Here is a 24,525-nt window from a genome sequence, read left to right on the forward strand (position 1 = left end):
AAAAAAAAAAAAAAAAAAAACTGGCCAATGAAGGAGATTCAGGATACTTTGGTTCAGTCGCTGAGTCGGGAAAATTCTGAAGAGGAGGACATAACAACCCACTCTAGTATTCTTGTCTGGAGAATCCCATAAACAGAGGAGCCTGGTGGGTTACAGCCCATGGGACCACAAAAGAGTCTGATACAACTTAGCACTTAAATAACAACAAGAGAAAGCTAATAGCACAAAATTAATTATTAAAAAGGAAAGGGGGAAATCCAAACCAAATTTGGTCTTGAAAAACATAGTCTAGTTGTGGCAAGCGGGGACTGCTCTTCATTGTGGTGCACAGGCTTCTGGTTTCAGTGCTTTCTCTTGTTGCAGAGCACAGGCTGTAGGCACAGAGGCTTCATAATTATAGTGTGTGGGCTCAGCACTTGTGGCTCTTAGGCTTAGTTGCCCTCAGGCATATGGAATTTTCCTGGACCAGGGATTGAAGGGGTGTCTTCTGAATTGCACCACTGGACCACGAGGGAAGCCCAGCATTAGTGATATTTTTACTATCAGTTACTCTTCTGAACCTGTTTCAGCTTATTTAGGATGTCTAAAATAGAACAGAAGATCTATTCAAGGAGTTTTCTACTCTGACTCATACTTCTTTTTCTTAGCTTTATTTCTTAGTAGCTCTGTTTTCTCTTTCTTTAAACTAATAAGTCCCATGAAGGTAGCTCATGTTTCCTTGCATAAAGGATCACGTCTGGAACTTCTTGACTTGCTGAATCCAAAGGTACTGCCTAAAGAAAATAGTCTCTCATACAACTGGAGAAAAAGAATGTAAGTGAAGGAGGGGAAATGAGGCACTGGGCACCAAAATACATCAAGGGCTACAATGTCTTTTAACCAAATCTCTTGCCAAGTAAATCTTTCATCCAGCTTATAATTTTTCATCCTCTGTGGTTCTCATTGGGAGTTTCTCATTGTCTCACCCAACCAGAAGGGAGACTATAGGAGGGTTTCAGGTCATTATGCATTTGAGTTGTTCTCACAATATTCTCTTATACATTTTATCAATACCACTTTACTGTCTTCATCTGCACTCCTTTCTGCATCTTTCTTTTTTGTTATGTGCTTCATAACTACCTTAAATAAAATATATAATATGGAGAAAATAAAACATTCTGGAAATACTCATAGAGGTAAATAGTAGACTTAAATGAATTTAAATTAGAGTTGCTTCCAAATTTCTCCCTTAGTAATAAATCAAAAACCAAATTAGATGAAAGATCATGATACAGTCCTTAGTTCTCACACTCAGTCAAAGTGTGCGAGCTTTGTAAATTTACCGTGTCATGTATATTGCATGCTAGTTAATCAGGAAATCTAAGTGAATACTATCCTAGTGATTAAATTGTAGGGGTGCATTTCGTTATTTTTGGACTTGTTACCAATTATCTTATATTCTTTGATTAGATATATCATAATTTCCACCCCCCTGCTTTCTTCAGATATAACGGACAAATTTAACTGTGTATATTTAAGTTGTAAAATGTGGTGTTTTGATATACATTGCTATTGCTTTGTCATCAAATTATGTCCAACTCTTTGTGACCTCACCAGGCTCCTCTGTCCATGGGATTTCCTGGCAAGAATACTGGAGTGGTTTGTCACTCCTTCTCCAGGGGATCTTCCCAGTCCAGGGATTGAGCCAGAGCCTCCTTCATTGGCAGGTGGATTATTTACCACTGAACCACATACATATATACTGTGAAATGCATACCACAAATTAGTTATTACATCCATTAACTCGGTTGAGGATACAATAAAGTAATAAAAGCCAGGTGTGCCTAATAGTTTGTAGATCATTTGCCCTATATTTGATCCTACATGAAATGCACGAGAAAAGTTTACTTAGGTACATCAGAATATTTTTTTATGATTTAAATCTGCATTTTACAAAATGTTTACCATATATTCCTCATTTTACTAATTTTTAAGTTATTTTTATCAGATTTTTTGTTAAATGGTCATTTGTGGACTAATAAAAAGTTTTTTCCTTAAAGGTGTGATGATTGAAGAAGTGAGATTAAACATGTGGTGAAGAAATGTATCCCTTACTGTATGCTTAATGTGGTTTAAATTATAAACCCAGTATTTATAAGTCATATAATACTCATCTCTCCACTTATATCTTTTTCAATAAATGCAGCATAGTCTCTGATACACAGTAAAGCTTGTTTTCCCTTGGTGGGAATAAGTCCCTCACCTAACCATTGTATACTATGTAGATAGATAGATAGATATATACATATATATATATATATATATATATATATATATATATGTTACATATGTATATACTATATATGTACATATACTATATACAGACTTCCTGGGTGGCTCAGCAGTAAGGAATCCACCCTGCAATGCAGGAGACACAGGAGACATGGGTTTGATCCCTGGATCGGGAAGATCCCCCAGAGAAGGGCATGGCAACCTACTCCAGCATTCTTGCCTGGAGAATCCCATGGGCAGAGGAGCTGGTGGGCTATAGTTCATAGGGTAGCAGAGTGGAATATGGCTGAGCAGGCACACACATACTACATATATATGCTGCATTTTTTTTATTTTTATTTTTACTTTATTTTACTTTACAGTACTGTATTGGTTTTGGCATACATTGACATAAATACACCACGGGTGTACATGCGATCCCAAACATGAACCCCCCCCCCACCTCCCACCCCACATCATCCCTCTGAATCATCCCCGTGCACCAGCCCCAAGCATCCTGCATCCTGCAGCGAACATAGACTGGAGATTCATTTCTTACATAATAGTATACATGTTTCAATGCCATTCTCCCAAATCATCCCACCCTCTCCCTCTCCCTCAGAGTCCAAAAGTCCACTCTACACATCTGTGTCTCTTTAGCTGTCTTGCATACAGGGTCATCATTACCGTCTTTCTGAATTCCATAAATATGTGTTAGTATACTGTATTGGTGTTTTCCTTTCCGGCTTACTTCACTCTGTATAATCGGCCCCAGTTTCATCCATCTCATTAGACTGATTCAAATGTATTCTTTTTAATGGCTGAGTAATACTCCATTGTGTATATGTACCACAGCTTTCTTATCCATTCATCTGCTGATGGACATCTAGGTTGTTTCCATGTCCTGGCTATTATAAACAATGCTGCGATGAACATTGGGGTACATGTGTCTCTTTTTATTCTGGTTTCCTCAGTGTGTATGCCCAGCAGAGGGATTGCTGGGTCATTATGATACTGGCACAAAAACAGAAATATAGATCAATGGAACAAAGTAGAAAGCCCAGAGATAAATCCACACACATATGGACACCTTATCTTTGACAACGGAGGCAAGAATATACAATGGAGTAAAGACAATCTCTTTAACAACTGGTGCTGGGAAAACTGGTTAACCACTTGTAAAATAATGAAACTAGATCACTTTCTAACACCACACACAAAAATAAACTCAAAGTGGATTAAAGATCTAAATGTAAGACCAGAAACTATAAAACTCCTAGAGGAGAACATAGGCAAAACACTCTCAGATATAAATCACAGCAGGATCCTCTATGATCCACCTCCCAGAATACTGGAAATAAAAGCAAAAATAAACAAAGGGGATCTAATTAAAATTAAAAGCTTCTGCACAACAAAGGAAACTATAAGCAAGGTGAAAAGACAGCCTTCGGAATGGGAGAAAATAATAGCAACTGAAGCAACTGACAAACAACTAATCTCAAAAATATACAAGCAACTTAGGCAGCTCAATTCCAGAAAAATAAACGACCCAATCAAAAAATGGGCCAAAGAACTAAATAGACATTTCTCCAAAGAAGACATACAGATGGCTAACAAACACATGAAAAGATGCTCAACATCACTCATTATCAGAGAAATGCAAATCAAGACCACAATGAGGTACCACTTCACACCAGTCAGAATGGCTGCGGTCCAAAAGTCTGCAAGCAATAAATGCTGGAGAGGGTGTGGAGAAAAGGGAACCCTCCTACACTGTTGGTGGGAATGCAAACTAGACAGCCACTATGGAGAAGAGTGTGGAGACTCCCTAAAAAATTGCAACTAGAACTGCCTTATATGCTGCATTTTAAGCTAAGAAAATATCATTGCTAGTTACATACTGAAGAATAATTTTTTTAATTTATAGCAGACTTTATTATTTCATAAGTTAATATATTTGTGTCATTTTGATGTATTTCGATAATGTGTGTGAAGTAATTGTGAGTATGAATGGTTGAGTTGTTTTGTTAAAATTAATAAAACATACTACTTTACTGCCTATTAAATCCAGTAAAATAAATTAAGAAGACATTATAATTAAAGAAATAGCAGCAAGTTAACATTATGATTCCAGAAACATCATTATCAGTGTCCTCTGTGGGTATAGGGTATTAAGTATGCCAAATAGGAATGACTGTCTGAATTAAGTTATTTACATTGTTCAAAAAAAAAAAGTATAAGTGTCTACTCCACTCCATCTTTTTCCAATGAGTAACCATCAATAAAATATATATTATTTGTTATCTTCCAGGCAATACAGCTAAAGTGTATATTGAGATTCAAGATGAAAATGATCATCCCCCAGTGTTTCAGAAAAAATTCTACATTGGAGGTGTGTCTGAAGATGCAAGGATGTTTGCTTCTGTGTTAAGAGTTAAGGTATGAGAACATTTGTTAAGATACAGAATTAAGAGTGAAAACAAATAGCTCACATTTTGCAAATAAACTATAGCCATATAATTTATATTAACTGAATGCATACTTGTATTGTTTAAATGAAAATCGGAAGCTTACAGATACATGAGTTTAATTAGTCAAACTAAATATAGATTAATTATGAGGTGAATGCTGAGTAACTTTTGTGCTTCATTTTCACTATAAAAATAGAAACAAATTTCTTATGATGTTTTACATAGAATAGAATATTAAGATGTATGTGTTCCTAATAGATTTGTATGCCTTTTATATTAAGATTTGATTTAAAATAATTCCCAAGATTTCCAGAATGGAGTCTTATAGCAAATATAAAATCGCTATTTTCTAATTGAAGAAGTAATGAAATAAATTTTTTTATCAATTATTTTTAAAAATTCAAAATATTAGTTAAATCAATGTGAAAATAAGCTACTAACATCAGTACTTTAGTGAAGATTTTTAAAAACCTTGATAGGTCAAAAATATTTTGCTCATTTTGTGGTAGTTTAAAAATATAACATCTAAGATTAAAGTTGCTAATTTAAAATTTTTCTTTATTTAATTACCAAATATGTGTTCAATAGTTAGCAGTACATAAATTTGAAGTATTTTTTAACTAAGAAATAAATTTGCAAATATTTCATTACACTAAGGGAAATTTATAGGCTATAAGACTTTGTTAGAGTTATTTTTCTGAAACTACTTTAATGATCAAATTTTAAAATAGCTATTAGTGTAGCTAAGAAAATATCTCTAAGAAAATCCAGCTGTTGATTGTTTCTAGTTTGGCACATGAGTAAATAATTGCCTTTCTTTCCCTATTATCAGGATCATCATGATTGAGTTCTTCTTACATGTGATTTTTATCATCTTACATTCTTAAATAAGAAAGAAAAATCAAGCAAATAAAGCATGTGTGTGTACTTGCAAAATATCTCTTTCACAGTGCCAATTCTGACTCTTGATTTGAATCACCAGTTATAACTAAAATTGGTCTACAAATTTAAGCCAACACATTATATCCAACTTGTATTATGATTAACAAATAACACTCCTTTGTTGATGATGTTTATATTATTTTACAGTTTAGTCTTATAAAGGATTGATTCAGTCCATCCATTTAGTTGGTAAATAATTTTTGAATGTTTATAGTCTGCATTGTTCTAGAAGCTGGACATAGAGCAATTGAAAAATAATCAAACAAAAAAAGACCCCCAAATTCCTCACCCTCAATGCAAACAAACTAGTAGCAGAAACAAATTATAGATCCAATGTCATGTTAAGAGCAAGACTTGTGTATTTCTAGGTAAGATGCATTCTGGGCATTCTGATACAAAGTCTCTAAAGATGGAGGAAATTTGGAATTCAATGTGACTAAAAAGCCTGGCTGGGGATGAGACTGGAAATGCAGCCCAGGACTAGGATATGGTTTTTATCCTTGATGTATTTTGAATGAAATACAAAATGGTTTTGAATGGTTCTGTCTAGAAGTGTGACATAATCCAATACAAAGGGATTATTTTGAATGCTGTGCAGGGTGAGGAGTGGGAAAAGGTACACAGTGTTTTAGATAAGAGTAGAAACAGCCCAATGCATCACTAGTCCAGGCAAGAGTTAGTAGTGGCTTAAACCACGGTGGTAGACTATGAAGATGTTAAGAAGAAAATTAAAAGAAAGCCAAAAGGATTTGCTGATGTATTATATTAATATGTGGTGCATTCGAGAAAATCAAGGATGACTCAGAGGGTTTTGTTCTGAACAGGTCCCCATTACACAGGTCCCCATTACTCCCTCAGGTATTGCGGTGCAGAAATCAAGAGTTCATTTTTGGAAATAGTATGTTTCTGAGGCTTCTTCTATATGCAAGTATGATTCTTGCAGGACAGTTACAGATATTGATTTAGAGTAAGGAAAGAAACCATAGACCAGATTGAAATCACGATATCAAGAAAATGGGTGTAGGTGGAAAAAAGTCCAAAGGCTAAACCTTGGGAAGTCAGCACTTAGAGATCCGGAAGAGGATTCAGCAACTGATGCTGAGAAATTGCTGCTGTGAGGTAGCAGGAATAGTAGGAAAATGTAGAGTCCCTGAGCCTCATGAGAACTAGGCTGATGAAAGAGGGAGTGATCAACTATCAAGTGCTGCTATGACTAGAATGCCCCTGTGGATTTTTACATGACCACTTACGCTAATGGAAGTATATAGTAGTGGAGTAAAAAGTAGCTAAATGCAAAAAGAGTCCATTGATAAAGGGGATTATTCAAGGAACCTGTAGATGTCAGCAATAAGATAATCAAGTGGGTGATATTATCTGATGATGGCATTTACTTCAGAAGAGTTGGAAGATGGCAAAGGAGATGAAATAAAGTTCTAAAAGCAATGATTCAGAGACAGAAGGCTACCTGCCACTTATCTACCTCCAGGCATTGTGTTATGTCCAGAACGGGAGTCACTTTTTGAGACAGTCTTGGAAAACAGTATCTTATGTAGAGGAGATGGACAGGGTGGGAGGAATCAAAAAGTAATAGTAATATGGAGAAGGAAGTTGAATATTTAGAAAATATTGATGATGATGGACAATCAATTCCATGGAATCCTGGTAAAATGTTGGTGGTGGAAAAGGTGAAATGAGAAACTGAGTCACATTATGCTGTGTGAAGAGTTACATAGGAATAAATACCTGGGTGGTGAGAGAAGCAATAGAGAGAACTCATGGACATCTTTTGATGATGTAAACAGGGATGTGATTGATTGTTTCTTTAGGACTACCAAGAATTCTGTAGGACATTCCTTTCTTCAAATGATCAGTGGATTATTCAGGCTAGGGACAAGGGTACATTTTAGAGAAGGAAATTAGAAATCATTCCAGTATTCTTGCTTGGAAAACCCCATTGACAGAGAAGCCCGGTGGGCTACAGTCCATGGGGTCGCACAGAGTTGGACACGACTAAACACACACAAAATACAGAGTAATTGGACTTTCTCAAAGTGCAACAAATGAGTAGGATAGTCTAAGCCGAAGAAACACAAAGCCAAACCCAGAAGAAGCGAAGTACAGAGTGTGTTAGTGGAACAGTGATAGGAGGACGGGACCTTAGGAAGTGATGAGGGTAATAAATCTTCAGTGGTGAACATTTACAGATGCTGCCTTTAGCCTTGAACACTGGAAGTTTCTCCTTTCCAAATTTAATCGGAATGAAAGTAAGTTAAGCAGTTCTCAATTCATACTTAGAGCAGCAGAAAAATGTTATTAGAAATAACCCTGGATCAGGGCCAGCCAAGCCCTGATCTTGGCAGAAAGATGATTTAAAGATATAGGGAAGTAGCCTATGATTGTGAAAAATACTTTTTACCACTTATGGTATAATATTCGGTAATGTTAGATTTATGTACCATACATACAACTTAATTTGTTTTAGTTGCTAATGAAATGCATAAAGATAAATAATAAATTTTAAAAATTGTATTATGTACAGGAAGAGAAAGAGGAACCATATTATGGATTGACTAAAAAATATGACTGAAATATCAAGTCTAAAACTATACTTACTAATTTCATATATGGACAAAGGATTAAAAGCATTACTAAAAATATGTTAAGAGAAAGGCAATGCAGTGAGAACATTATTGAAGTTAATTATCAAATATAAGTGATATAAGAAAGAAAGTTGTATATGTAGATATATGTGTGCTCTGAAATGGCATATCTTATTTGCTTACAGACAAATTATTTAAAGTTCTTTTTAGAAAATATACATCATGTACCTGGTGTGTGCTGGAAATACAGAGGCAAGAAAAACAGACTGTCCCTCTGCCCTTATAAAGTTAAGATTCTAATAAACGAGACCAAAAAAGCAAGTAATTATTAAGGCTTTTATTTATGGACACATGTAGACATTTGGATTCTGGCTCAATAATTCAAATGTTCACAGCATGTTAAAGTAACTCTTGGATTATGTCAAAGGAAACAGCAAAAGAATCAATTATGGACTATCTGCTACATTTACTGTAGTTTAATGTTGAGAGTTGGTGATAGACAGGGAGGCCTGGCATGCTGCGATTCATGAGGTCGCAAAGAGTAGGACATGACTGAGCAACTGAACTGAACTGAACTGAGTGATGGTATCTCTATCACAGCTGATTCTACCAAATTGATTTTCATTGATCACACCAATTTTAATTGCAAGGAGACGGAGAAAGAGAAGGAAATCAAATTGTATTTTTTTTCTCTTCAGTCTTTAATATAAGAATTAATGTGCATTAAATGTATCACCCCACATACCCAAGAGAATTGAAAGCAGAAACTCAAACAGGAATTTGTACATCAGTGTTGGTAGCAGTATTATTCACAATAGCTTAAAGGTGGAAACAATCTATATACCCATTAATGGTTAAGTGGATAAACAAAATGTGCTATGTTGGAAAATTGTCTGGCTTAAAAAAGAAGGAAATTATAACATGTGCTACACCTTGAAGATGTTAAGTGAAATAAGCCCAACACAGAAGAAAAGAGACTATATAATTTCACTTGTATTAGGCTCCTGGAGGAGAAGGCAATGGCAACCCAATCCAGTACTCTTGCCTGGCAAATCCCATGGATGGAGGAGCCTGGTAGGCTGCAGTCCATGGGGTCACTAGGAGTCAGACACTACTCAGCAACTTCACTTTCCCTTTTCAGTTTCATGCATTGGAGAAGGAAATGGCAACCCACTCCAGTGTTCTTGCCTGGAGAATCCCAGGGACAGGGGAGCCTGGTGGGCTGCCGTCTCTGGGGTCGCACAGAGCCGGACAAGACTGAAGTGACTTAGCAGCAGGAGCAGCAGGCTCCTGGAGTTCATAAAAAAGGAAAATAGAGTGGTGTTTGCCAGAATTTAAGAGAAGGGAATACTAGAGACTTATTGTTTAGTGATTACAGAGTTTCAATTCAGGATGATGAAAACGTTCTAGATATGAGTAGTGGTGATGGTAGCAGAACAATGTAAAAGTACTTAATGTTATTGATCAAATCCCTTATGATTATACAGTCTGAGAAATAGATTTAAGGGCCTAGATCTGATAAATAGAGTGCCTGATGAACTATGGAATGAGGTTCATGACACTGTACAGGAGACAGGGATCAAGACCATCCCCATGGAAAAGAAATGCAAAAAAGCAAAATGGCTGTCTGGGGAGGCCTTACAAATAGCTGTGAAAAGAAGAGAGGTGAAAAGCAAAGGAGAAAAGGAAAGATCTAAGCATCTGAATGGAGAGTTCCAAAGAATAGCAAGAAGAGATAAGAAAGCCTTCTTCAGTGATCAATGCAAAGAAATAGAAGAAAACAACAGAATGGGAAAGACTAGAGATCTGTTCAAGAAAATTAGAGATACCAAAGGAACATTTCATGCAAAGATGGGCTCGATAAAGGACAGAAATGGTATGGACCTAGCAGAAGCAGAAGATATTAAGAAGAGGTGGCAAGAATACACAGAAGAACTGTACAAAAAAAGATGTTCATGACCCAGATAATCACGATGGTGTGATCACTCATCTAGAGCCAGACATCTCGGAATGTGAAGTCAAGTGGGCCTTAGAAAGCATCACTACGAACAAAGCTAGTGGAGGTGATGGTATTCCAGTAGAGCTATTTCAAATCCTGAAAGATGATGCTATGAAAGTGCTGCACTCAATATGCCAGCAAATTTGGAAAACTCAGCAGTGGCCACAGGACTGGAAAAGGTCAGTTTTCATTCCAATCCCAAAGAAAGGCAATACCAAAGAATGCTCAAACTACCGCACAATTGCACTCATCTCACACACTAGTGAAGTAATGCTCAAAATTCTCCAAGCCAGGCTTCAGCAATATGTGGACCCTGAACTTCCTGATAGTCAAGCTGGTTATAGAAAAGACAGAGGAACCAGAGATCAAATTGCCAACATCCGCTGGATCATGGCAAAAACAAGAGAGTTCCAGAAAAACATCTATTTCTCTTTTATTAACTATGCCAAGCCTTTGACTGTGTGGATCACAATAAACTGTGGAAGATTCTGAAAGAGATGGGAATACCAGACCACCTGACCTGCCTCTGGAGAAATCTGTATGCAGGTCAGGAAGCAAAAGTTAGAACTGGACATGGAACAACAGACAGGTTCCAAATAGGAAAAGGAGTACATCAAGGCTGTATATTGTCACCCTGCTTATTTAACATATATGCAGAGTACATCATGAGAAACACTGGACTGGAAGAAACACAAGCTGGAATCAAGATTGTTGGGGGAAATATCAATAACCTCAGATATGCAGATGACACCACCCTTATGGCAGAAAGTGAAGAGGAACTAAAAAGCCTCTTGATGAAAGTGAAAGAGGAGAGCAAAATAGTTGGCTTAAAGCTCAACATTCAGAAAACGAAGATCATGGCATCTGGTCCCATCACTTCATGGGAAATAGATGGGGAAACAGTGGAAACAGTGTCAGACTTTATTTTTTTGGGCTCCAAAATCACTGAAGATGGTGACTACAGCCATGAAATTAAAAGATGCTTACTCCTTGGAAGAAAAGTTATGACCAACCTTGATAGCATATTCAAAAGCAGAGACATTACTTTGCCGACTAAGGTCCGTGTTGTCAAGGTTATGGTTTTTCCTGTGGTCATGTATGGATGTGAGATTTGGACTGTGAAGAAGGCTGAGGGCCGAAGAATTGATGCTTTTGAACTGTGGTGTTGGAGAAGACTTCAGAGTCCCTTGGACTGCAAGGAGATCCAACCAGTCCATTCTGAAGGAGATCAGCCCTGGGATTTCTGTGGAAGGAATGATGCTAAAGCTGAAGCTCCAGTACTTTGGCCACCTCATGTGAAGAGTTAACTCATTGGAAAAGACTCTGATGCTGGGAGGGATTGGGGGCAGGAGGAGAAGGGGACGACCCAGGATGAGATGGCTGGATGGCATCATGGACTCGATGAATGTGAGTCTGATTGAACTCCGGGAGATGGTGATGGACAGGGAGGCCTGGCATGCTGCGATTCATGGGGTCGCAAAGAGTCGGACATGACTGCGTGACTGAACTGAACTAAACACTAAAAAATGCTTAAAATCATAAATTTTATGTAATGTATATTTTATCACAGTAAAAGAAACTCTTAAACCTGGGGCAGGGTGCATCACCAATATTAACAGAATATGAAAACATATTTTCGAAACTACTACCCTTCATTGATATCCATTCCTCTTATGTTGATCTAAATGTAAATCTCAAATATAGATTTAGAAAAAAAGAGATGTGTTAGTATATTCATTTTTCTTGACTATAAACTGTGTTTTTAAAAATATTTTATTCCCCACACATCATCAGTGATCATCAGTATCAGCTACAACCGTTTGGCAGGATGCTCACTGTGGGTCTATACCATTACTTCTCAGTCTTCAAAGAGAGCATGTCAGAATCTACTTTATCTTATATGTTTATAAAGGCCCCAGAAAATTCCGATCCACCGGTTCCTTCTCCAGGGGATCTTCACAACCCAGGGGTTGAACCCCTGTCTCTCCTGCATTGGTAGGCAGATTCTTTACCACTGAGCGACCAGGGAAGCCCACAGCCATGGTTAGAGAATGCACATTTCCTTAACGGCAACAAGTTTAGACATATGCAAGATCTGCAATGAAGAGAGCGATATAATTTGCTTCTAGACAAAGATAAGGGTCTCTGAGGGATCCTGGTCCCTAGGCCTCTGCTTGCTCATAGGGATATGACAGAAAACAATTCCAGCACCCCCATGAGGGTTTCATGGGTATTACCCCAGTGTAGCATATTTTACTGGCTTACATCAAAAATGGTACTAACAATAAACCATTACCCCATGCCTACCCTATGCTAAGCACTCTAGACACTTGTCAGAAATTAATTCAGGTATTCCCCTCAGAAAGCTCATGAGGTAGCTACTATTATTCTTTTCATTTCACAGATAAGACTACGGAGCCACAGACATAATATGTAACCTGCCCAACATGTGCAGCTAGTGAAGCCAGTCTGGCCTAGAGACAGTACTTTGCCACTTTCTGGGTAGAAGTATTTGGACTGGACTCAAATCACTTGGATTCAGTCCCAGGTCTGCCCTTAACTCTATGGAACATCGCACTTTATCACTGCGGGCCATGGTTGTCTTCTCTCTCTCTCTCTTTTTTTTTTAAAAATTAAATTTAATTCATTTATCTTTTAAATATAAATTTATTTAATTGTCTTCTCTTATGCAAATTCTGCTTTAGTACTGCTGCTACTGCTGCTGCTGCTAAGTCGCTTCAGTCGTGTCCGACTCTGTGCGACCCCAGAGACAGCAGCCCACCAGGCTTCCCCGTCTGTGGGATCCTCCAGGCAAGAACATTGGAGTGGGTTGCCATTTCCTTCTCCATTGCATGAGCGACCCCATGGACTGCAGCCTACCAGGCTCAGTGCCCTTAAACGTGTTTAACTGATTTCGATGCTTTGTATGTTATTTACCTTAGGAAAATAATGGCACAGGGGAAACAAAAAAAAAATAGCCAAATACCTTAAGATAATTGTTATATTTGAGAACTATATTTTAAATGTCAAATAGTCTAGATTACTTAATTCTGAAATCCAAAGAAACATTTACATCTTACGAAGCTGATCGAATGTTTTATGACAACTTTATCCCTAGTTGCTCTCTATAATAGAGATGTAAACAAGTACCAGTCCAAATTAAGGTCCCATGAAATAGAATTTGGATTCCCGTTTGTCAGCACTGGGAAACCCTGCAATATACAAACACTATTCATTATTTCAAGAGAGTGGTATTTCTCAGGAGATCTTACTAACCACTGGTTTCTTTCATGATTACCATACCTTTTATCTAACCTTCTATGATTTAACCCTTGAACAAAGTAAATGCACATACATTCCTGAAAACTCATTGCCTTCTTGGTATATAACCCTATAGCTGAATTTCTCTATGTATATTAATATACATAATTATAGATTTATATAATTTAGACATTATATTGTTATCCTATATCTATGTGCTTGTTTTCTCTCCTAGAATTCAAATTTTATCTAACTAGGTATCATGCTTTCTCACAAACTTAATGGCATTATTGGAACATTGTGCATAACGTCTTAAATTCTTGTTTGAAATTGTATTTATTTTTACATGTATATATGCTTTTTAACCTGTTTAGTCAAGGCTTTTTGTGTAATACTTGAATGCATTATTAATTTTCAGATAGAAAAATATACTTTAAATCAAACTCTCTTGGGCTTGATTACAGTCCTGAGAGTGATATAACACACCTTTTCTCTGGTAATTCCCCTTCTTGCCACAATTGGAGCTTAGCTTTAGCCATATCTGTATCAACATTATGTGTCTGTCATAGCTTTTCATTGATTTAACTGCTAATATTTGGAGAAACCAAATATCAAGACAATCATTTTTTTTCTGTTTTCCTAACTGGTATATTTTTGTTATATGGTAATGGATTACGCTGCAGTTAATAATGTTTTCCTGTTGATTTATCAGCTACAGTCTCAAAGTCAAATGTTGGGTTCATCATTAGCAATTTTAGAAGATAAATATAATACATATGTGGCATACTAATGTTTTCTGTGATTTTCTTGAGCTATTTGCCATTGCCTTCTCCGATTTCACTCTTATTTCTGGTCATTTCTCCCTTTAACTGTTTTTATATTATTGTATCTTATGTATAATTAGGAAAGATCTTATGTCTATATTGGAATTCTGTGGGGTACATGCTAACTAACTACTCTGTTTCTAAGGGTCTACACATTGGAAACCTGCTTTTTCCCCCTGTACAAGTTGAAAGATATGAATGAAATACTATCACCAGTTTCTGATGTATAAGATTTGTGCCCTTTGGTCAGAACAAGTAAAAAATTATAGTTTTGCTGCTAGTAATATAACCGAACAAGGCCACATTGATCTTTGTAGCCACAAACGGATTATCCAGATAAAATAATTCGGTATTAAAAATTATATATAAATTTTACTATTTTCCTCTTTCCCTTCTATTAAAAAAAATCAGTCTTTTTATTGTCCAGAAGAAAGATCTAAAATCATCTAATTCACCTAATAATAACTCAATTTACACTTGTTGGTTTAAATTTAGCTTAATTAAGAATTTACTTTTTATTGCTTAAGATAGGAATGGGACCATTTTTATCAGGTTATAAATATTTTAAGAATGAGAAAAGTTTGAGTCCTTAAAGTAGAATAAAATAGCACTCATAATTGGAAATTTCCTTAAAATAAAATGTTTGAGGTCTTTTTATGTGTTGTAAAAGGCATGTATATGAAGAAAAATAGTGTATTTGGTGAATTGCCAGGCCATTTGCCTTTCCTAAATTAGTTGATGGCCCATCTATTTCAAAGTCTGATCACACTTTAGTGAGATTAGAAATGTATTTCAGATGACTAAATGTCTAACAATCCAAAATATGAGTGTGGAATATTATCTTTTGAATCAAGCTTGCATTTTTTCATAGGAAATTATATATGTTGTTGAGCAGTGATGGTTATATATACATTCCTATATTATGTTTCAAGGACCATATCTTCTACCACCTGGTAGGAATACTGACATTCTATCACAACTGTCCTGAAAGTGAGGAATGCATTGAAAATATAATTGCAGTGATAATTCAGACATGTAACTGTTACTTTTGTCATATTGTCCTGAAATTTTTTAAACCTCCATTTGATTTTGTGTTGTACTGACCTGATACAGCTGACCTGTAACACCAATCTTAGCAAAAAAAGATAAAAATGAGCTTAAAAAAATGTTTTTATTCATACCTCTCTAAATACACTTCAATTTTGAATTACCTAGTAGTACTACCAATAAGTGGAGAAGGAAATGTCAACCCACTCCAGTGTTCTTGCCTGGAGAATCCCAGGGACAGGGGCGCCTGGTGGGCTGCCGTCTATGGGGTCGCACAGAGTCGGACACGATTGAAGTGACTTAGCAGCAGCACTGCCAATAGGAAGGGTAAAGTACTCAGTTCAGTTCAGTTCAGTTGCTCAGTCATGTCCAACTCTTTGCGACCCCATGAATCACAGCACGCCAGGCCTCCCTGTCCATCACCAACTCCCAGAGTTTACTCAGACTCACGTCCATTGAGTCCATGATGCCATCCAGCCATCTCATCCTCTGTCGTCCCCTTCTCCTCCTGCCCCCAATCCCTCCCAGCATCAGAGTCTTTTCCAATGAGTCAGCTCTTCACATAAGGTGGCCAAAGTACTGGAGCTTCAGCTCCATCATTCCTTCCAAAGAAACCCCAGGGATGATCTCCTTCAGAACGGACTGGTTGAATCTCCTTGCAGTCCAAGGGACTCTCAAGAGTCTTCTCCAACACCACAGTTCAAAAGCATCAATTCTTCAGTGCTCAGCCTTCTTCACAGTCCAATTCTCACATCCTTACATGACTACTGGAAAAACCATAGCCTTGACTAGATGGACCTTAGTCGGCAAAGTAATTTCTCTGCTTTTGAATATGCTATCTAGGTTCGTCATAACTTTTCTTCCAAGGAGTAAGCATCTTTTAATTTCATGGCTGCAATCACCATTTGCAGTGATTTTGGAGCCCAAAAAAATAAAGTCTGACACTATTTCCACTGTTTCCCCATCTATTTCCCATGAAGTGATGGGACCAGATGCCATGATCTTCGTTTTCAAAATGTTGAGCTTTAAGCCAACTTTTTCACTCTCCTCTTTCACTTTCATCAAGAGGCTTTTTAGTTCCTCTTCACTTTCTGCCATAAGGGTGGTGTCATCTGCTTATCTGAGGTTATTGATATTTCTCCCAGCAATCTTGATTCCACCTTGTGTTTCTTCCAGTCCAGCATTTCTCATGATGTACTCTGCATATAAGTTAAATAAGCAAGGTGACAATATACAGCCTTGACGTACTCCTTTTCCTATTTGGAACCTGTCTGTTGTTCCATGTCCAGTTCTAACTGTTGCTTCCTGACCTGCATACAGGTTTCTCAAGAGGCAGGTCAGGTGGTCTGGTATTCCCATCTCTTTCAGAATTTTCCACAGTTTATTGTGATCCATAGTCAATGGCTTTGGCATAGTCAATAAAGCAGAAATAGATTTTTTTCTGTAACTCTCTTGCTTTTTCCATGATCCAGTGGATGTTGGCAATTTAATCTCTGGTTCCTCTGCCTTTTCTAAAACCAGCTTGAATATCAGGAAGTTCAGGGTTCACATATTCCTGAAGCCTGGCTTGGAGAATTTTGAGCATTACTTTACTAGCATGTGAGATGAGTGCAATTGTGTGGTAGTTTGAGCATTCTTTGGCATTGCCTTTCTTTGGAATTGAAATGAAAACTGACCTTTTCCAGTCCTGTGGCCACTGCTGAGTTTTCCAAATTTGCTGGCATATTGAGTGCAGCACTTTCACAGCATCATGTTTCAGGATTTGAAACAGCTCAATTGGAATTCCATCACCTTCACTAGCTTTGTTCGTATTGATAAAGTACTAGATCTCCATAAAACGCATTATGAAGAAATTTTATTTTCAAATAAGTCACAAAGAATGAATGACTCTCCCTAATAATTCTGACGAATTGACATTAATGTAAACTGGCAGGGCTGGAGCAAGACTACGTGCATAAAAGAGAATATAGTTTACATTGGTTAGTATATAAATCACTGTATATCTGAGAATTACAGAGAGACTTTCAAAAAATGTTTTTCAAAAATAGATACAAAAATGTTTGACTTAACAAAAATATATTCTAATAAATAGGAATAATATAACTCTAGATATTCTCATCAAATAGACCCTGAAAATCTATGTGGTTACTACATTAATTTTTTTAAGTTTATATCTCTTTTTTATGTGGCCTCATTTTATTCCTTCCCTGTATTCTGCCCCCCTGGCCCCATCCCTTGGCAGTCATGGCCTCTTAAAATCCCAGTAATCCAATCAATGATATTCAAAATAATTTGAAAGACTATATTATCACCAGAAGCTAATAGTCCCTAAAATATGATACAAATGAAGTGAAGTGGCTCAATCATCTCCAACTCTTTGGGACCCCATGGACGGTAGCCTACCAGGTTCCTCCGTCCATGTCCTTGGGATTTTCCAGGCAAGAATATTGGAGGAGGTTTCCATTTCCTTCTCCAGGGGAACTTCCCAACCCAGGGATCAAAACCCGGGTCTCCTGCATTGTAGGCAGATACTTTACCGCTGAACCACAAAGGAAGCTAGAAATGCTACAAGTCAATTTCAAATGGATGAGTGAAAGCAAAACAAAGAGCTCAAGACAAAAAGATAGGAATCAGACTGGAGTAGACACTGCATAAGGACACAAAAATCGGCAAAAATTGTATAAAGAGGCATCCGATTTTGTTAACTACTAGGGAATTATAGAATAAACAGTATGAAATCACACTTGCTCATCAGGATAGCTAAAATAAAAAAGACAAAACCAAATTTCAAAACATCTAGAATTATCAAATATTGCTGATGATATATAATTTAATACAGTATTTTGGGAAATGGTTTGACATCATCTACCCTGGTGGCTCGGATGGTAAAGAATTCACTGGCAATACAGGAGCCACAAGAGACACAGGTTCGAACCCTGGGTTGGGACGACCACCTGGAGAGGTAAATGGCAACCCACTCCAGTATTCTTGCCTGGAGAATTCCATGGATAGAAGAGCCTGACGTTACAGTCCATGGCGTCACAGAGTCAGACAAGACTGAGTGACTTTAACTTCACTTCCCTAAGTGTGAACATAAATATATCCTCTATTCATTATTTCTACTCCTAAGGTTTTGCCCAGTAAAACCGCATACAGATGTTCATAAGAGATATGTAAAAAAAAAAAAAAAAATCCACTATTTATAGATATGTTAATTATTTGCAATATCAAAAATCTGCAAACAGTTTCTATGTCCAGCAACAGTATATACATTAATACATGTGAGCAAATGAATTCCTACACACACACAAAAAAAAACAAACAAACACAATTTCTTTAAGTCCATTTATATAACCTCCAAAAATAGGAAAAACTTATCAGAACAGTTACTATTCTTAGCAGGGGGGTAGGAGGTAGGGGGATGCGGGGCTGATAATGCTCTATTTCTTGATCTCAATGCTGATTCTATCTAGAGATATAATTTGAAAAATAAAGTTTTAAATGTTTTAAAAGTTCTAAATTCATAAAAAGGAGAAAGTTATTCATCTTTCTGGTAATTCAAGCTATTTTTCTTGTAAGATACAAAATAATTCTGGCCAAAGTGGAGGAGCTCATATTTTTCTCTGTGTAGTTATAGTTAATAATAAGGAATTATCTAACTTTAATTCTTAGTGAAACAAAGCCATGTAGTTTTCTTATGATTTTTAGCAGGAAAGCTTATTTTGGGAAGATGGGACACCATGTTATTGGTGGCTTTGAGGAATGCCAGTAATCAAACATGGTATGTTGGGTCTCACAGATGGGACTGGTGAAGACAATGCACGTTGGTTTAAAAGATAATATGAGATTATCTGGTTCTTGGTTTCAAAATTCAAAATTGTAAGACAGAGAGATAAAATTTGGACCTTAAAATTGTGAATCATATTTATAGGCCAGAAACAAATATAGCATTTAAAATATATATTGAAGTAGATTTCCTATAAAATACCCAAGTTTCATTGTATATATTTTTATTTCCTTCTTTTGCTGAACACTGAACTTTGGAGGGTTAAGGGAATAACAATGACTTGACTCTTCCAGAATCTGACCTGTGTCTTTGGGACTTATGATTTTTAATGTGTCCACAAAGGTCAGTCAGCTCTTGCTATTGTGAAGAGATTTATATTTATATTTACATTTATATTTATGCTCAGTCATTAAATGGCCTCTTTTAGTTTGTATCTGTTCAGCCCAAATAATTCTATGTTCAGCTATGGGATAGACTAATATTCTTATTATAAATTCAAAATTTTATGTTTTATTCAATGAAAATTCTGTCTCCTTAGACATAAAATGGATAGTCCTATATGTTTGCCTTCTATAGCTGTACTAGTTACTGTATGCATTTAAAAATTTTTTAAATCCCTTGGACAAATTTTTATAATCAAAAGACCAATATTTTCTGTGCAAATTTAGTGGAGTGATTTCCTACCTAAATAAAAAAATACTTCTACATGACATTGTAATAAACAACGATGAATATCTGCTATATTGTCCCATGTGTGAGCCAAGGTGAGCAGTGTCAATGGCTTAAAGCCTATAAGATCCAAAAGTGATTATTTTCATTTCAAAGATTATTATCTGTGGCATGTGTATTTTAGCAACTTAGTGTTTACTTTTAGTTCTAGATCAACCAATGATAGAACACGCATGCTGAATTTTTTTTAATTTTAATTTTTTACAGTCTAATATTTTTCACTACAGACAGGTAAGGAACAAGTTCAATAAAAGAGATAATAATCACAAAAGAACAAGAGGAATTACAGCCAACTCTGGGCCCTTGCAAGACACATGAACACAGGCAAAAGCCTTGCTGATGATAGCTTATGGTGAACTATGTTGGATTTGTGATCTCTGAAGAAGATTTAGCTTTGAGACCAGGGACCAGGCTTGATCACTCAAGAGCTTTTGTGTAGCAGAGTTTTATTAAAGTAAGAAATGGGACAGAGAAAACTTCTGATATAGACATCAGAAGGGGATGGAGAATGCCCCCCTTGCTAGTGTTAGCAAGGAAGTTATATACTTTAATTAGTTATTACAATAAATCAAAAGAATGTCTCAAGGTAGCAAAGATCTTACTAGACCCACTCCCATAGTTTACATTTTAAGATAACAGGATTAGCCAGAAGGTTTTCACTAAGCTTCCCTGCCGGTTCAGAAGGTAAAGCATCTGCCTGCAATGCAGGAGACCTGGGTTCAATCCCTGGGTCGGTAAGATTCCCCTGGAGAAGAAAATGGCAACACATTCTAGTATTCTCGCCTGGAAAATTCCATGGATGGAGGAGCCTGGTAGGCTACAGCCCATGGTGTTGCAAAGAGTCGGACACGACTGAGTGACTTCACCTTCAGGAAGGAGAAACTGTCCTCAAGCAGAATACATTGTTGTTATATAATCCCTAGTACAGAGTTTAGACTGAGTTGTTCATTGTGTAATCATCAGTCCAAGGCTTAAAGAAAAAAAAAACGTTTTATGTGACTAAGACTAAGGAATGTAGAGAAAAAAGAGACGTTTGTCCTTTCCTCCTCCTTGAGAATTCCAGACCCATATCTCTGCTTTGAGAGCCCCAGATCCATATCTCCTCCTCAGGGATACCGGACTTCTTATCAACCTGCCTAGGAATTGACTCTCTCATTTCCTCCTTTTCTTTTAGGAGAATTGTGTTGCCAAGGGAAAGGGGCGTCGATTTTGCTCCATAACTACTTCCTGTTGTTGAGGGGTGTGGTCCCTAAATTGTTAAGGAAACATTCTCTTAACCCTCAGAGGGTCTTTGATCCAAGTAATAGTTAGAGGAGGTTGTGGCACTCGTAGGAGCCTGGACAACCATTTGTAACTTAAAGCTTTCAGAAGGTTAGAACAAACCCCATTAAACAGTTACAGATATAAGGCAAAATAGTCATTAAACCAAGTTAAAATCAAAACTGAAAGTCACATTATGTCCATGGTTACATCAATCCATCTTAGGATTCTTAGATGTCATCACAGAGTTGAAGAACGTCCTTTCCTTAAAGTGGGAAAACCCACCATGGGAAGCCTTCAATTGATGAGGAGGGGAGTGCTCCCCAGACCCAGCAATTAGACCAATTGTGGAATGAAGCATAGGAATAAGCCCAGAACAGGAAGGCATTGTCTTGAGTGTCAAATGGCAGACTCAGGACTTATGGAGTCAGCAGAAGCAAGCCTACATAGATTCTCAGGCCCATCTCAGTTCCTGGCACAAACACCTGCTTGTTTGACTCAAAGGCTGGATCAGGAGTTAATCTCCTGGTAATGTCTGCTGAAAAGCTAAAAGCTGAGTTACATTCTTAATTTTAATGCTTCAGGACCTATGACAATATCTGTGCACAAAAACAGTCTGTCAGAGAGACAGTCCCTTCTTCTTAGGGGCAGTTTGAGCCCTCTTTAAAGCTATGGGTAGAATGTAAACAAACTGTCTTGTGTTTCCTGAGTTAGCTTAAGCAGGTGTCTTTTAATAACTTTTTCTGAAGATTGGGATCTCTAGGAACAGTGTAAGTGATATTCTATTCCTAGAGCCTTTGACACCCCTTGAGGTACAGCAGCTTTAAATGTGGAACATTGTTGCTCTGAACTTTATAGAGTTTAAGATCTCACTTACATCATGAGAAGTCAGTACAGTAAGATTTTGCCCATTCATTAATCTCCGGCTTTAGTGGATACTGCTTTTGACGTGAAAATGGGTGAGGGTCATTGAGCTTGATAAAGATAAGAACAGCATTTTGTGCTCAACCCAAAGTTTTTCCATCAGTCCACATTCTAGGATTTACAGTTTGTTCCATGAAAAAGTGGGTTCCATATTCGTGAAAATAGAAGCCTGGACATTGTTCAGTATATCCCTCCCCAGAAGGGGTGAGGGAGACTCTGGCACGATTAGAAACTCATGAGAAAACAGCACAGAATCCCAGTTGTAGCTTAATGATGGCTGACATAATAATCTTTGGCTCATCCAGACAGTCCCATTATGGTAGTGGATTGGGAGGAAAGCAGACCAGGGGCTTTAGTGAACAGGGAGAAATTTGCCCCAGTGCCCAAAAGAAATCAACTGATTAGCCCTCCACAGTTATTAATACCTGGGGTTCCTCAGGTGTTATTAGGACAGGAGCTTGCGTGGGGACCCCTCGGCACCTTCAGTCCTGATTGTCTTGAGAGTCTGACCCCTGGGGCCTACACCTCAGAGGACAGTCTCTTCTCCAGTAAGATCCTTTGCAGACTGGACCTGGAGCTGGAGGTGGCTTAGATGCCTGAGGGCAATCCCGCTTGAGATGCCCCTCGTTTCCACAGTAATAACAAGTCCATCCCTTTTCACCTGGGTTCCTCTGGGCATTTTTCTCAAGCTGTTTCAGAGCAGGTCTAACAGCCATTTTGGGGGCTTCAGTCTTTTATCTGGTTCTTTTTTCTTTTTATTTTCCTCCTCATATTCTCTACCATAATATACCATCTGAGCCATTTGCAGCAGATTATCTAAAGACTGATTTGGTCCATTCGCCTGTTTTTGTAACTTACGGCAGATATCTGGAGTTGACTAAGAGAGAAACCTATCTTTTAAGATCATTTCTCACTCTGTAATTTTGAGATCAATGTCAGTAAACTTGTAGAGAGCCTCCTGTAGTCTATACTAGGAGTTTATCAGGCATTTCCTTCTCTCCCTGTTCTATGCCAGCCAACTTAACATAAATTCTTAGCACGTGCTCACTTGAGCCCTATAAGAATACATCCGGCAAAGTGGCTCTGTTATAGGAACCGTTTGGCTCCCAGCAGGAAGAAGGGCTATTTCATGTTCCCTCTTTCCCCTGACTCCCGTTCAAACCATTCATCTCTGAAGGTAGTAGCCTCCCCCAAAACTCAAGTTTTTGAGTCAGGAATCAGTGTCTGTCCCAAGACATACATTATATCTCTCCAAGTAAGCTCATAAGGTAAAGTTAGTCCCATAAAGGCTTCTATGTACTTTTTGGATCCTCTCGATAGTATCGACTGCAATTGGTACTGTTTGAATTTTTGCCGAGACTGAGGCAATCCCTCCTGAAAGGGTGCCCTGATTCTCAGCCTATTCAGTTGGGAGCCCCTGATACAGGGGCAAAGTAAGAGAACAGGAGGCAACTGAAGATTTCACACCCAAATCTGCATCCTTAGGACACAAGTCTGGCATGTGTCTCGCAGAGAGAAAAAGAGCAACACATTTGTCCAGCTCTTGCAAACCCATGGACTATCGCCTGCCAGGCTCCTCTGCCCATGGGATTTCTCAGGCAAGAATACTGGAGTGGGTTGCCATTTCCTTCTCCAGGGGATCTTCCCAACCCAGGAATCAAACTGAGGTCTTCTGCACTGCAGGTGGGTTCTTTACCAGCTGAGGCACAAGGGGAGCCCTTGTAAGAGGTACCTTACCTCAGGTTTATGTATACCACATTTGTTTTAATTAGCCTTCATTTGGTTCAGTGAGTTCTTATATTTAAGAAAAAAAGATTTACTTTTAGAGATCATAGGCATTGGATTACAATTTATAATATAGCTCTCAAAAACCTATATGCCTTCTACCTCTTTTTAAGGAATCATCATAGTAATAAATAGGATGTTAGTGGTCATTTGGCATCAGAAGACATTACAGGAATTCCTAACTGACTGCTAATCATGAATTCCATACTTTTTACTAAAATATGCTAATTTAAAATAAGACTGCTTGATTTCCAAACCTACTTCTTATACAGTTCCTTTAGCCTCTGATTAGCCCAGAACTATGTTGGATTCCGAAGATTTTCTGGGCAAAATGAGACCTCTTTTCCCAACTAATCTCATCTAGTTCTCCAAGTCTCTCAGAAGGGCAAGATAAACAATGTGCACAGAAATTTGTTAGTTTTCCAGTATTCCTCAATATTTTATGACAATCACTAAGCTATTGATTGATTACTAATGCCTCATATATTCTGCGAGGTCAACAACCTTACCTTTGGTATAATATGATATTAGGTATATAGTTTCCAAGTAGATACTTATTGACTGCTGTTGCTACTGCTGTTTAGTTGCTGAGATTCACCTTCAAGTTAGAATGATCAATTTGTAGGATGGGGATCATGTATTTTTA

General features: G+C 37.5%; 1 protein-coding gene across 1 annotated transcript in view; it reads left to right on the top strand.

The window, feature by feature from the left end:
• The window catches only part of PCDH15 (protocadherin related 15), an 898,514-nt gene that overhangs the window by 779,071 nt on the left and 94,918 nt on the right, over nucleotides 1-24,525 (top strand). Inside the window, exon 27 of the mRNA XM_052660663.1 lies at nucleotides 4,562-4,689. Within this exon, the coding sequence (XP_052516623.1) occupies nucleotides 4,562-4,689 (128 nt within the window). The remainder of the gene's footprint in view (nucleotides 1-4,561; nucleotides 4,690-24,525) is intronic.

The sequence above is a fragment of the Budorcas taxicolor genome, chromosome 23, assembly GCF_023091745.1.
Source record: "Budorcas taxicolor isolate Tak-1 chromosome 23, Takin1.1, whole genome shotgun sequence".
Taxonomy (NCBI): Eukaryota; Metazoa; Chordata; class Mammalia; order Artiodactyla; family Bovidae; genus Budorcas; species Budorcas taxicolor.